The sequence below is a fragment of the Schistocerca nitens genome, chromosome 4 (genome assembly GCF_023898315.1).
Source record: "Schistocerca nitens isolate TAMUIC-IGC-003100 chromosome 4, iqSchNite1.1, whole genome shotgun sequence".
Classification (NCBI taxonomy): Eukaryota; Metazoa; Arthropoda; class Insecta; order Orthoptera; family Acrididae; genus Schistocerca; species Schistocerca nitens.
Genome location: NC_064617.1, coordinates 903,218,923 through 903,233,567, shown reverse-complemented (window position 1 = coordinate 903,233,567; position 14,645 = coordinate 903,218,923). Strand labels below are relative to the sequence as shown.

Here is a 14,645-nt window from a genome sequence, read left to right as displayed (position 1 = left end):
TATATATATCAGAGTATGTAATACATTATATAATTTTTTCATGCATCTGGCACGTATATCAATGTTTTGCTATTATTCCGGCGGCCTCGCGTGATAATGTTGACAACGGATGCCGACAATCGTGTGTGAGGCGTTGGCATTAGCAATCGCGCGACAATGCAAATGTTTTGTCATGAAATCTTCGTTTTACGAGGAATCCCCAGTGGCTAAAAAACGGAGTGTTACTGCCAACTGATCCTCTGGTGGAATCGCTTCCCGAAAGTTTGTGTTGGTTTTGGACACAAGAGGAGCCACAAGTGATAACAAACCGCGGAAATCCTCCATACTCATCCTAACATAATTTCTAAAATATGCGCCATCCTCTAGCGTTAATTCGCGAGAAACTCTCTGTGCCACCATCTACGCTTCCTCCGCCTTTTCTTCCTATCATCTTCCAAAAGAGCAAGTGTATCAGCACATAAAAATGTGAAAACTTCCAAATCGTCGTCGGAAGCTATCGCACAGTGATACATATCAACCAGTGTAAACGCACGCTCATACATGTATGAGGTTGATACTTGTCAACTCATACAAGTCGCGATACATGTCGCAAAGTCGCATATACATGTATCTCATACATGTGCCGATACAAATCGCAGTGTAAACGCACCTTAAGAGAACTGTAGGAGATTCGTGATTGTTTGTCATAGACTGTGGAGGTTCTGTATTTAGAATGACTCAAGAAATAATAGACGTTACAATCGATGAACAATAATTTCGAACCTACAGCTTATTTAGATTTGGATCAGATAACAAGTGCTTGTCTCAAATTCTTATTCAAGGAACACTGTATTACATTAAAGCATTAAATAACAAACAAAATATTACTGTTAATAATTTAGCATTTGCACTATGCTCTACTGAAGCTCGGCTGTTACAGAGACATTGCTACAGTGTTATCTGTGGCTGCCAGCTGTTCTACTTTCAGAGACTTCCACGTTTGTTGCCGTGGTCTACCCATAATCCTTTTCGTCAAACATAAGAAAACCGTGCGGCAGGGGAACACATGTGCTAATATTAGTTTCAGTAGTGCGAGTGTGTAAGCGGACGTTCTGCATATAAGATGAAGAGCATATTGTTTCTATTGCTGGTGCTGCCAGCTGTTATTTTCTTCGTGGACAATGGTACGTAAATACAGAATTACTGCAGCATTAAGTTTTACAAGTGTATGACCAAGTATAGAGGATTGTCAGATTTGGAAGTTAATTGCTAACTTTGTATTATCTGGTAAACTTAAGTCACATGAATTCTATTCAGCGACATACTGCGTTAGCGTTTTCATTTTATTATACTGTGAAGCGGCAGCGATGCCTATTTTTACGTAGAAAAAATTCTAGAGAACTAACATATGTGAAGACAAACAACGAGAGAGTCAAAGTAACGAACCAACCATATTTTGACTGTTGTTCCCATAAACTGGAGCTCAGGGTTACTGTGTAGACACTCTTTCTATTGCAAAGTGTACCAATAAATTTAGTGCACAATAGTATCACACCAGTAAAAGATATATAATCGTTTATCTCATACATATGAATCGCAGCACATAAAGATTAGACAGTAAACTGGTGTAGAATTCAAGTTTAGTTACTGTAATATTTCCAGTGAGAATATATATTATCATATTAGAACTAGAAATGCACGTTGTTAATACTTTTCGAACTGTGATTTTAATTTTGTTGTAATGTTAAAGTGTAGGCTATGTTGGAAAGAAAACATTCTAAAGAATTCGTAAGGTCTTGCTGTCGCTCACTTCTGCACTTATCACAGATTAAATTATGCATTGTGTGTAAAGTTGGTGACATACTTTTGTTGTATCAGTACAAATACAGCACAACTCTGCATATTTTAAGGATTGGCGGTATTATAAATACACGGACTAAAAAATGAATAAGATAGTGGTGGTAAAGTAGTTCCTATGTTTTCAGTGAAGGTACATGCATAATATTGTTTTCCAAAAATTCTTGGTATACAGGAAGTCACATAATGGTTGCTGCTGAAGATGACGATGCAGATGATGAAATAGTTGATGTAGAAGGTGATGGCGATGAAACTTCTGTGACTGATGAAGGCAGCGAAGATGATGAAGCGTCACCTAGTACATCTCCTGATGCAGACACGGTGATACTATTCACAAAGCCAGCATCTGCAGGCTCTGGAGCAAATCTGGGTACAAAACGCTAGAAATAATAGTAATAGTAATAATAATATAATAATAATAATAATGGATATTTCTTGTATTTAGTCTAAGTACAAGTTTCTTTACAGAGCTCCCAGCTGGAAATATTGTAGAATTTTTAGTTGGTTTCACAAACAAGGGCAACCAGGACTTCATTTTGGAAACGTTAGAGGCATCTTTTCGCTACCCAATGGATTTTAGTTTCTACATACAGAATTTCTCAACTGTGGCTTATAATCGTATTGTCAAGCCAAGTCATCAAGCAACATTGTTTTATTCATTCATCCCTGCTGAAGCATTTGCTGGAAGGCCATTTGGTCTGAATATAAATTTGAATTACAGGGATCTGGTAAGTCCACTACTCAGAAAATTATTAGCATGATATATAGATGTATTCTGTCTATGTATGTATATTAAACGAGTTGTGATTTCAGATGCATTATACAGTAAAAGTTACGTATTGGAGCCCCTCCCTCCCCCCTTTTGTTTTCAATAAGGTGTGGATGTAAACATTGGGATTCACTACTGGTCAGTTTTAAAACAAGCAGATTTTAATAATTCACATTTGTTGGCTTCATCAACTCCAATCTAACCTGGAGACATTGGGCTGCGCTACAGATCGGGCTGTCCCCACAACAGAGATTTCATGAGAGGAAGGGGTGGGTCCAATACATAGCTTTGGCTGCATTATTTGTTACTCAAAGTGATCTTAATTTTGGAAATGCACAGGGTACGGTGTCCTAAAACAGGAACAACAAAAATTGTCAAAAAAATGGTAAACCCAATATGTGTAGAAGAAAAAATAAATTTCCGAAAAGTTCCTACTGTTGTTTATGATGCCATTGTTTAAGAACCACCAATTATAAACTTCTCTTGGAGGTAAAAATAATTTTGGCACATAGCACTTTCACATTGGTGACAAATGTGCGTACAATTACAGAACATTAGCTACATTCATGAAAATGTTGACTTTTTATCTACAAAATTTGAAATATATACAGATAATACCACTCAGTTTGCTGGATTATTCATTGACACATTCATCATATAGAGATAATTATGAAGTGGCCAGTACAATTTTTAAATAAGATACTTTGTTATAAATCACAATTCCTAAAAGTGTTCACTAAATTATGCTGTTCAAAGTCTTATGGAATACGGAGTTAATTCAGTGCAAAGAAGCACTCGGACACACTGTCTAAATCATAATTTGTGGACCTTGCCTGCAAAGTATGACCACTAGCTTTGGAGACTAAAAACATAATTTCAGGTCACAGCATCCTGTTCAAATGCATCCTGAAAAATTTCAGATACTGCCACTGGTGTAGTCTTGAGCTGGGTCACATTTCTGAATAATTTGTCCTCAGCAGTGAATCGTCAACAAGTTTTGAAATTTCCTCATTCAGAGGATGACAACTTTTTCATAAAGTGCATTTATTACCCAATGTCTCCGGTAATAGCATCAAAACAACACAAAAAATTGATTGCTTCAGAAGAAATGCCTCCATAGAATAGGCCAAAGGCTAAATACTCGATAAGCTATACTTCTGACAGAAGCTGTAGCAAGTACATTAAAGAGGGAGACTGATAACAACTCTGGCATCTCTTTGAGGAATAACAGTTTGAATTATGTTGAGCCCTGTGAAGAGCCCACAACGGATCTGGTTTCAGCATATATAGATGGAAATTTTATCTTTGTTAAAATTTAAGGAAAATAGAGGAATTCATATGGCTGTAGATACCTCTGCACCATACAAAAAGTAGCCCAGTGAAGGATGACCTAGAAGTTGTGGCTCTATAGCCTGTGGACAAGTATAAATAGCTTTTGAATGGAAAAAGACAGTTATCTTATTAATAAGAGTGATATGATGTGGAAATTGCCAGTTCCTGATGTAGCTACTGGGGTGGCACACAATAGGTGAGGAATCTGCTTCATATTTAATGATCTTGTTGATCGTCATGGAGGGGGGGAAAAGTAAGTTATTCCCTTTTGCAGATAACTTGTGTGTCAGTGTCATATATTAAACAGTAACTGTTTACATTTAATTAAAAATTTGAAAAATGGGTAAAAAAAATTGTGTGTTCATTCAAATATCACACATATATAATATTAAAAAGTTTCTGTCCAATAGAAAGTGCAATTACTTTTCCTAGATTACTTCTGTGGTTTTAAAGAATTAAATACAATGTCCTCAAGTTTTACATCCTAACACATACACTGATAAGCCAAACATGATGACCACTGCCCAACATGATGTAAAATGCATCCTGGTGGTGTTGCAGACATGTGATGCAGAAAGGAGAGTGTGTAAGTGGAACAGACAGGAATGGGCAGTCATTATAGTGAAGATACGGGCTGCAAATGCGAAATCCATTGATATAAGTGTTTTTTGACAAATGGCACATTGTTTTAGCATGGTGTCTGGAAACGAGAATCTTGGATATGGCAAAGGGAAATAACGATCAGGCTGCCCGGTACTGTACAACCACATCTCATCGCAAAACATAGTAGTTGGAGGATCCCTCACAGTGTAATCCATGACAGGCAGTGACCTAGGGCAGATCTGACGACAGAGTACAATGCTGGTGCAGGCACAAGTGTTTCGGGATCCACTGTTGTTGAACATGGAGCTCGGCATTACACTATGTCTAGATGATTCTTTGTTGACCCATCATCATTGTCAGTTATGATTGCAGTGGGCACATCGTCTCAGTTTTCACCATGGATCAATAGAAACGTGTTGTCTGTCGAATGAATTGTGTTTCTTATTACACCAGGTGGTTGATTGAGTCCGTACACTGTCATCCAGGAAAGTGACTGCATGAAACGTGCACCTCACCACAGGTACAGGCTGGTGAGGGCATAATTATTCTATGGGGTTCTTGGAGTTGGGCTTCCATGGGATCTGTGGTGGTAATCAAAGGCATCATGACAGCAGTGAACTATGTGAACAGTATTGGGACCACCTGCATCACTTCATGCTTGAAGTCTCCCCCTATGGCAATGACATCATCCAGCAGGATAACTGTCCATGTTGTAAGGTCAGAATTGTGCTGCAGTGGTTTTGAGGGGAATTTATAGTGAACTGACACTGATGTCTCAGCCAGCAAACATGACTGATCAGCACCCATTGGAACACACATTGATGCCAACTGCATGCCCGCAAACTACCATCCTGTAATTTGCCGGAATTGCTTGACCTGTGCATAGGCATTTGGTGTTGCATACTTCTGGAATCTCGTCACGGACTTACAGAATCCATAGGAATGGAACCTCAGTTGTACTGTGCTTGAAAAGTGGATTAACATGCTATTAAATAGGTGGTCATAATATTTGGGCTCATCAGTATACATTTCTTAAGATATTCCTTTTCTGTAAAAAAATATAATTTTTGTGTTATGCATCATATTTAAGTCACTTCACCCTTGTCTTTAAAACAGATTTACAGTTTCTGTCTTCTTGAATTGACAGATCGTCGTTTGTATCCCAAGCTTCTGACACTGTTATTTTGTCTTGGGTTGGAATGAATGTACTGATGAAATCGCACCTCTTCCTTTTTAGGAAGGAAGGAAGGGGGGGGGGGATATAGAATATGTGACCCAAAGGAAATGCCAAAACTGGAAGCAGATTAAGTGGTATTTTCAACTTTCAGGATTTTTATTGCTTTTAAGTGTCAATTGCTAAGTAGCTACTACTTTGCTCATATGAACTTGGTGTGGAAGCAAACTCTCGATCCAGATACCATATCAGATTAGACTGGATAATTGAGCTGGCTTTAAGTAACCTCTTGCTTGTCTTTGATTATCTCATATAAATTAACATGACAAATATGGAACTTCTCTCCAGTCAAATGACGACACTGACAAAATATATATGATGATGTGACTTACCAAACGAAAGTGCTGGCAGGTCGATACACACAAACATACACACAAAATTCAAGCTTTCGCAACCAACGGTTGCGTCTTCAGGAAACAGGGAAGGAGAGGGAAAGACGAAACGATGTGGGCTTTAAGGGAGAGGGTAAGGAGTCATTCCAATCCTGGGAGCGGAAAGACTTACCGTAGGGCGAATAAAGGACAGGTATACACTAACGCGTGTGCGCATATCCATCCACACATACACATACACAGACACAAGCGGACATTTGTAAAGGCAAAGAGTTTGGGCAGAGATGTCAGTCGAGGTGGAAGTACAGAGGCAAAGATGTTGTTGAAAGACAGGTGAGGTATGAGCGGCGGCAACTTGAAATTAGCGGAGGTTGAGGCCTGGCGGATAACGAGAGGAGAGAATATACTGAAGGGCAAGTTCCCATCTCCGAGGGTCTGACAGGTTGGTGTTAGTGGGAAGTATCCAGATAACCCGGATGGTGTAACACTGTGCCAAGATGTGCTGGCCGTGCACCAAGGCATGTTTAACCACAGGGTGATCCTCATTACCAACAAACACTGTCTGCCTGTGTCCATTCATGCGAATGGACAGTTTGTTGCTGGTTGTTCCCACATAGAAAGCTTCACAGTGTAGGCAGGTCAGTTGGTAAATCACGTGGGTGCTTTCACACGTGGCTCTGCCTTTGATCGTGTACACCTTCCGGGTTACAGGACTGGAGTAGGTGGTGGGAGGGTGCATGGGACAGGTTTTACACTGGGGGCAGTTACAAGGGTAGGAGCCAGAGGGTAGGGAAGGTGGTTTGGGGATTTCATAAGGATGAACTAAGAGGTTACGAAGGTTAGGTGGACGGCGGAGAGACACTCTTGGTGGAGTGGGGAGGCTTTCATGAAGGATGGGTCTCATTTCAGGGCAGGATTTGAGGAAGTCGTATCCCTGCTGGAGAGCCACATTCAGAGTCTGATCCAGTCCCAGAAAGTATCCTGTCACAAGTGGGGCACTTTTGGGGTTCTGTGGGAGGTTCTGGGTTTGAGGAGATGAGGAAATGGCTCTGGTTATTTGCTTCTGTACCAGGTCGGGAGGGTAGTTGCGGGATGCGAAAGCTGTTTTCAGGTTGTTGGTGTAATGGTTCAGGGATTCTGGACTGGACCAGATTCGTTTGCCACAAAGACCTAGGCTGTAGGGAAGGGACCGTTTGATGTGGAATGGGTGGCAGCTGTCATAATGGAGGTAGGGGTGCTTGTTGGTGGGTTTGATGTGGACGGACGTGTGAAGCTGGCCATTGGACAGGTGGAGGTCAACATCAAGGAAAGTGGCATGGGATTTGGAGTAGGACCAGGTGAATGTGATGGAACCAAAGGAGTTGAGGTTGGAGAGGAAATTCTGGAGTTCTTCTTCACTGTGAGTCCAGATGATGAAGATGTCATCAATAAATCTGTACCAAACTTTGGGTTGGCAGGCCTGGGTATCCAAGAAGGCTTCCTCTAAGCGACCCATGAATAGGTTGGCGTACGAGGGGGCCATCCTGGTGCCCATGGCTGTTCCCTTTAATTGTTGGTATATACCCCCAAAGGCCTCACACTTAAAGTTCCCATCTCTGGCTGTAATCCTTCTTTCCATCAGTCCCTATACCAGTTCCAAACTGAACAATCCATTGCCCTCACCCACCTAATCCTTCACCTACACATCAACTCAGCCAATGAACACACCCGTCAACTCCTATCCTTAATAAAAGTCCTCAATCTTTCCTCTCCCACATCCACACCGGCTGTTCAGAGCATCTTCCTACAGGCGAACCGCAAATCAGAACAGCATGCCACCCTCCACCTCAAAAAACTATCCAATCTCCTGGTTTCCCACCTCCAGAAAGGCAACTCACCCTTCACAACCCTTCCAGCAAACCTCAACCTCCTCTCATTGCACACAGACCCAGTCTCTCCCATTTACTCAATCTCCCACTTCCAGCTCCACTCCCCCCAAAACCTCAAAATTCCAATCAACACAATCTGGAACCACAACACCCTAATTCAGTAGTTAACCTTTCCTCCAAACCTCCTCCCAATCCGAAACCTCTGTCCTATCCAAAGGCCTCACCTTCAGCCCCACTCGCAGATTCACCCAAACAGCCCTTGTCAAAGATTTACTGTCCTACACTCGTACTCTCTGCTGGAAATATCACTTTGCCACGAAGAAAAATGATCCTAATCCTCCTCCTAATGATCCAACTCCCCAAGACACTATCCAAATTGAACCCTGCCTGGAACAGTTCCGTCCTCTGTCACAGCGGGACCCACCTCCTCTTCCTCAAAATCACCCTCTCCAAACCTTCCAGGAATATCTGACTTCCAGCGTTGCCTCTCAATCCTTCTTAAAAATCCTCAATCCTACTCCCAACATCACCACTGCTGAAGCCCAGGCTATCCGTGATCTGAAGGCTGACCGATCCATCTTCATTCTTCCGGCGGACAAGGGTTCTACGACCGTGGTACTTGATCGTCCGGAGTATGTGGCTGAGGGACTGCGTCCGCTTTCAGACAACACTACATACGAAGTTTGCCAAGGTAATCCAATTCGTGATGTCCAGGCGGAGCTTCAAGGAATCCTCAGAACCTTAGGCCCCCTACAAAACCTTTCACCTGACTCCATCAACCTCCTGACCCCACCGACACCCCACACCCCTACATTCTACCTTCTTCCTAAAATTCACAAACCCAGTCATCCCGGCCGTCCCATTGTAGCTGGCTACCAAGCCCCCACAGAACGTATCTCTGCCTACGTAGATCAACACCTTCAACCCATTACATGCAGTCTCCCATCCTTCATCAAAGACACCAACCACTTTCTCGAACGCCTGGAATCCCTACCCAGTCTGTTACCCCCAGAAACCATCCTTGTAACCATTGATGCCACTTCCTTATACACAAATATTCCGCACGTCGAGGGCCTCGCTGCGATGGAGCACTTCCTTTCACGCCGATCACCTGCCACCCTACCTAAAACCTCTTTCCTCATTACCGTAGCCAGCTTCATCCTGACCCACAACTTCTTCACTTTTGAAGGCCAGACATACCAACAATTAAAGGGAACAGCCATGGGCACCAGGATGGCCCCCTCGTATGCCAACCTATTCATGGGTCGCTTAGAGGAGGCCTTCTTGGTTACCCAGGCCTGCAAACCCAAAGTTTGGTACAGATTTATTGAGGACATCTTCATCATCTGGACTCACAGTGAAGAAGAACTCCAGAATTTCCTCTCCAACCTCAACTCCTTTGGTTCCATCACATTCACCTGGTCCTACGCCAAATCCCATGCCACTTTCCTTGACGTTGACCTCCACCTGTCTAATGGCCAGCTTAACACGTCCGTCCACATCAAGCCCACCAACAAGCAACAGTACCTCCATTATGACAGCTGCCACCCATTCCACATCAAACGGTCCCTTCCCTACAGCCTAGGTCTTTGTGGCAAACGAATCTGCTCCACTCCGGAATCCCTGAACCATTACACCAACAACCTGAAAACAGCTTCCGCATCCCGCAACTACCCTCCCGACCTGGTACAGAAGCAAATAACCAGAGCCACTTCCTCATCTCCTCAAACCCAGAACCTCCCACAGAAGAACCCCAAAACTGCCCCACTTGTGACAGGATACTTTCTGGGACTGGATCAGACTCTGAATGTGGCTCTCCAGCAGGGATAAGACTTCCTCAAATCCTGCCCTGAAATGAGATCCATCCTTCATGAAATCCTCCCCACTCCACCAAGAGTGTCTTTCCGCCGTCCACCTAACCTTCGTAACCTCTTAGTTCATCCCTATGAAATCCCCAAACCACCTTCCCTACCCTCTGGCTCCTACCTTTGTAACCGCCCCCGGTGTAAAACCTGTCCCATGCACCCTCCCACCACCACCTACTCCAGTCCTGTAACCCGGAAGGTGTACACGATCAAAGGCAGAGCCACATGTGAAAGCACCCACATGATTTACCAACTGACCTGCCTACACTGTGAAGCTTTCTATGTGGGAATGACCAGCAACAAACTGTCCATTCGCATGAATGGACACAGGCAGACAGTGTTTGCTGGTAATGAGGATCACCCTGTGGCTAAACATACCTTGGTGCACGGCCAGCACATCTTGGCACAGTGTTACACCGTCCGGGTTATCTGGATACTTCCCATTAACACCAACCTGTCAGAACTCCGGAGATGGGAACTTGCCCTTCATTATATCCTCTCTTCTCGTTACCCGACAGGCCTGAACCTCCGCTAATTTCAAGTTGCCGCCGCTCATACCTCACCTGTCATTCAACAACATCTTTGCCTTTGTACTTCCGCCTCGACTGACATCTGTGCCCAGACTCTTTGCCTTTACAAGTGTGTGCGTGCGTGTGTGCGTGCACACACACACACACACACACACACACACACACACACACACACTCACTGTGTATACCCGTCCTTTTTTCCCCCTAAGGTAAGTCTTTCCGCTCCTGGGATTGGAATGACTCCTTACCCTCTCCCTTAAAACCCACATCCTTTTGTCTTTCCCTCTCCTTCCCTCTTTCCTGATGACGCAACAGTTGGTTGCGAAAGCTAGAATTTTGTGTGTATGTTTGAGTTTGTTTGTGTGTCTATCGACCTGCCAGCACTTTAGTTTGGTAAGTCACATCATCTTTGTTTTTAGATATATTTTACACGTGGAATGTTTCCCTCTATTTTTATAACTTGGACAAAGGGTGGGTCATTATTATGCAAAGCCTGTGAAAGAGCATTTCGAAAATGGTGAAGCTGAACAAATGTTCACATGCTACTGCCGTGAGCATCTACAGAAAAATGTTATGACAGTGAAACTGTTATTTGGTGCTGAATGCTTGGGCATCCACATCTTTTAACAGGACATGGAGTTCAGAGGCTTGTCTGCTCTGTAAAGTAAGATAGATGATGATCTGTAGCATCTCTGCTGGAAAAGCACAACACTGGTGCACGCACAAGTATTTCAGAGAGCATTGTACATTGTAGAACACAGAGCCCTACAGCAGACCACCTTTACGTGTTTACATGTTGCCTCATGACAATATCAATAAAGATTGCAGGGACCATTGGGATTCGACCATCGATCAGTGAAAATATGTTTATTCTTTGGGCAAATAAAGTTTTCACTACACTAGGTTGCTGATTGTTGCTACAAACACTGTCATTGAGGTGAACAGCGGCTCACAATGTGCAGCGTGCCACGGATGCAGCCTGTTGGAAGTAGTGGTATACTGTGGGAGACATTCTCCTGTGGTTGCATGGGACCTGTAGTACCAATAGAGGACACACTAACAGCTGTGAACCGCCTGCATTCCTACATGCTTGATGTCTTTCCCGACAGTGATGTTCACTTTTAGCAATATAATTGTTTATGTCTCAGAGCCAGAACCGAGCTACAGGGGTTTTAGGAGCTCTATAGTGAGCTCAAATTGATGTCTCGGCAACCATATTCTCCTGATGAAAATCCTGTGGAACCTGTCTGGGTCAGTACCAGGCACCGTCAAAGTGTGTGCAGATCAGTGGCCCATTATTTATGCGAATTATATGACCTATGTATAGACATCCAATGCCACACCCCTCTGCAAACCTACCATCAAACTGTCAGATCCCTGATCTACATCTACACTCTGCAAACTATCTTGAAGTGCATGGCAGAGGGTAAATCCCATTGTACCAGGTATTAGTTTCTTCCTGTTCCATTCATGTATCGAGCGTGGGCATAAGGATTGTTTAAATGCCTCTGTGTGTGTGTGTGCAGCAATTATTCTAATCTTATCTTCATAATCCCTATGTGAGCGATACATAGGAGATTGTAGTATTTTCCTACAGTCATCATGTAAAGCCAGTTCTTGAAACTTTGTTAATGGACATTCTTGGGATGCATTACATCTGTCTTAGTCTTCCAGTTCAGTTCCTTTAGTATCACTCTCTCCCATGGATTAAACAAACCTGCGACCATTAGTGCTGTCCTTCTCTGTATATGTTCAATATCCCTTTAGTCCTCTCTGTTGTAGCTCCCACACACTTGAACAGTATAAAATAAATTAAATATTCAAAAACAGATACACACAGTCAGTAATGTATTTCATACCAAAGATGGACAAACAATCTGTTAAGCAGGTGATTATAATGTTTTGATTTGGCAGTGTATATGGGCTTTAGCCTATGTCTGTGACAGTAATTGCAACACTTTTACTTACAGACTGGAAATGTCTTCCAAGAGGCTGTTTATAATGAGACCATACAGGTAGTGGAGTTGGAGGAAGGACTTGATGGGGAAACCTTTTTCTTGTATGTCTTTCTCGCTGCCTGTGTTGTGCTTCTGCTTGTTATTGGACAGCAGTTTCTGTATTCTGTTGGTCGCAAACGTGTTGGGAAGAAGCCAGTTATTGAGAAAGGTACTTCAAATCCTAATGATGTGGACTATGACTGGTTACCAAGAGAAACACTTAACAGCATCAGTAAGTACTACATTGCAAGGTACTAATTTGAAGGAGATTAAACATTGGACTATTGAAATTAAACTTCCAATTTTCTTACAGGAAAGTCACCTCGGGTTCCAAAACAGAGTCCAAGAATGAGGAAAGCTAAGAGATCTGCTGGATTTGATGACTGAAATGTTTTTGAGGGGAATGGGAGAGAGGATGTTGTGGATATGCTGCTCAGGTGCTTGACCACCATCAGGAAATAATTTGTCAATACAATGTATTGGTTATCTTAATGATTTTTTTTAAGACACTGTTCCTGTTTTCATGTGCGTTCTAGATTATAAATCTCATTCATCTCTCATGCTGTTAGCATCTCACAAGTCATATTCCATTACATGTTTGTACTTTTGGTATGAAAAGAAGTTGGAATTGTTTGAAAAGTATCAGTAAACAACTTTATAGGGAAAAGGATTAACAATCTTATTTGTGGTTGCACTAGAACGAACTCGTGAATGGATACAAAATTACCTCTTAGTGTATTCTTGGCATGAAATTTGGTTTGAAATTTTTTAATGTAATCTCTTTTGATATATTCCTGTATCTAATTACTAAACCTGGAGTCAAGACAAATACGTATGTCCTGCGTGCTTTTGGAGACAAGTAACAATATTTTCTACCTTGATACTTAATTGATATTTTAAGCATTGATATGTTCTTGCACTTTGTATGGCATACATAGCAGGTAAATCTGTGTAACCACTAGTTCTTTATTTTTTAACTGAGTAGTAGTTTTTGGTGAAGGGCATGTCATGCTAGTTAAGTCGCATACATTTTTCAGGCTGGTATAACTGAACTAGAAGAAGAAAACTCATATTTATATATAGACTGTTTTGTGAATGTAAGGAAGAGGAAGTTGTCATTTTGTGATATTTTAATGTATTGGAGTGTTTCATTGTTTTTTAATTTATGACATTCCATTTTTTATGCTAGACATTGTTTGAATTGAACATTCTTAAAACTTTTTAGTGCAATATTGCCTCCACTCTTTATTGGAATGACATTGAATTGAAATTGACATTTGTGGATGGTGCTTCAGGCAAATAAATCTTGTTGGATGGTTGTTTGATATTTGTTGTTTTTTATGCTTCAGTTCAGACTAAGACCAGAAATATACAGTTGAATTTTGAACATAGTGGAGTAAGGTTGTGAAGAGAATCTGACTAAAAGTTGACTTTATTGGTGATAAAGTTAACTATGGGCTGTCAGAAAAGATTACTGACATACTGGATTGAGGCCATCGGCATCTAGAATGCTGTGCACAGCTTATCAGCCATGCAACAAACTGAAGAAACGAAAAGTGATAGAAGAAACAGAAAGCATTCAAGATGTGGAGAAGTAGCAGACATAAGATGTTGATAGTATTTAACTGTTTCCAGCATCAGTCATAGCCTGTTCGAAAAATTCCTCTCCATTTTATTCTGAGCTCTGTCCAGCTCCACAAATCCACTTTTGTCCAACCTTCAGCTCACTTTTACCTTGCCTGCTATACTCCTGTCAGCTGCATGTCCAGAGGATTTTCTCTACCCTATGCTCACTAAAATTTCTTGCTGAGTATACATCTCTAGAGAAACTTGAGACGTCGGTACATTTGTCACAAAACATTCCTCATGAGACATTCTTGAATCCAAACACACTTATGTCATGATTGTGTAACAGAGCTAAATTTCTCAGCAACACTGTTTTATAAATATCTTCAGTGTTGTTCTTACAGAAAACTTGTAAGTGTTGTGGCCAAACAATTGATTTTGTTACGGTTGCAATATGAACCTGACTGCCTAGCATATTTTATTGTACAATATTTTACCATCATGGTATTTGGTATAAGTATAGTCTTTTGAGGAGAAAGTGATGAAGTGCATTGAGCATGCACAATAAAAAATGTTTGTTTTGCAGAAGTCAACAACATAAATTTGTGACTGATGACTTGTAGTGCTAATGTCTTTATGGGAATGGGGAGTGCTGGATGCACTATTTCGTATTTAGAGGTAGTTAAAAAGTATTGAAATTCAGGAAGGAGGTA

General features: G+C 41.7%; 1 protein-coding gene across 1 annotated transcript; it reads left to right on the top strand.

Annotated features, from left to right (window-relative positions):
- The first annotated feature begins 1,002 nt into the window (after positions 1-1,002).
- Positions 1,003-13,691, top strand: LOC126253460 (translocon-associated protein subunit alpha). The gene is made up of 5 exons (XM_049954813.1): positions 1,003-1,163; positions 2,012-2,206; positions 2,305-2,564; positions 12,340-12,598; positions 12,680-13,691. Exons 1-5 carry the CDS (start codon positions 1,103-1,105, stop codon positions 12,751-12,753), a joined length of 849 nt encoding a protein of 282 aa, XP_049810770.1. The 5' UTR covers positions 1,003-1,102; the 3' UTR covers positions 12,754-13,691.
- Positions 13,692-14,645: the final 954 nt, after the last annotated feature.

What these genes read in the sequence shown, in the direction of transcription:
- LOC126253460 (XM_049954813.1), top strand. Translation starts at nt 1,103, where the DNA reads ATGAAGAGCATATTGTTTCTATTGCTGGTGCTGCCAGCTGTTATTTTC. An exon ending in AGGCTCTGGAGCAAATCTGG is followed by an intron (nt 2,207 to 2,304) that starts GTACAAAACGCT and finishes GTTTCTTTACAG; the next exon opens with AGCTCCCAGCTGGAAATATT. An exon ending in ATTTGAATTACAGGGATCTG is followed by an intron (nt 2,565 to 12,339) that starts GTAAGTCCACTA and finishes TTTTACTTACAG; the next exon opens with ACTGGAAATGTCTTCCAAGA.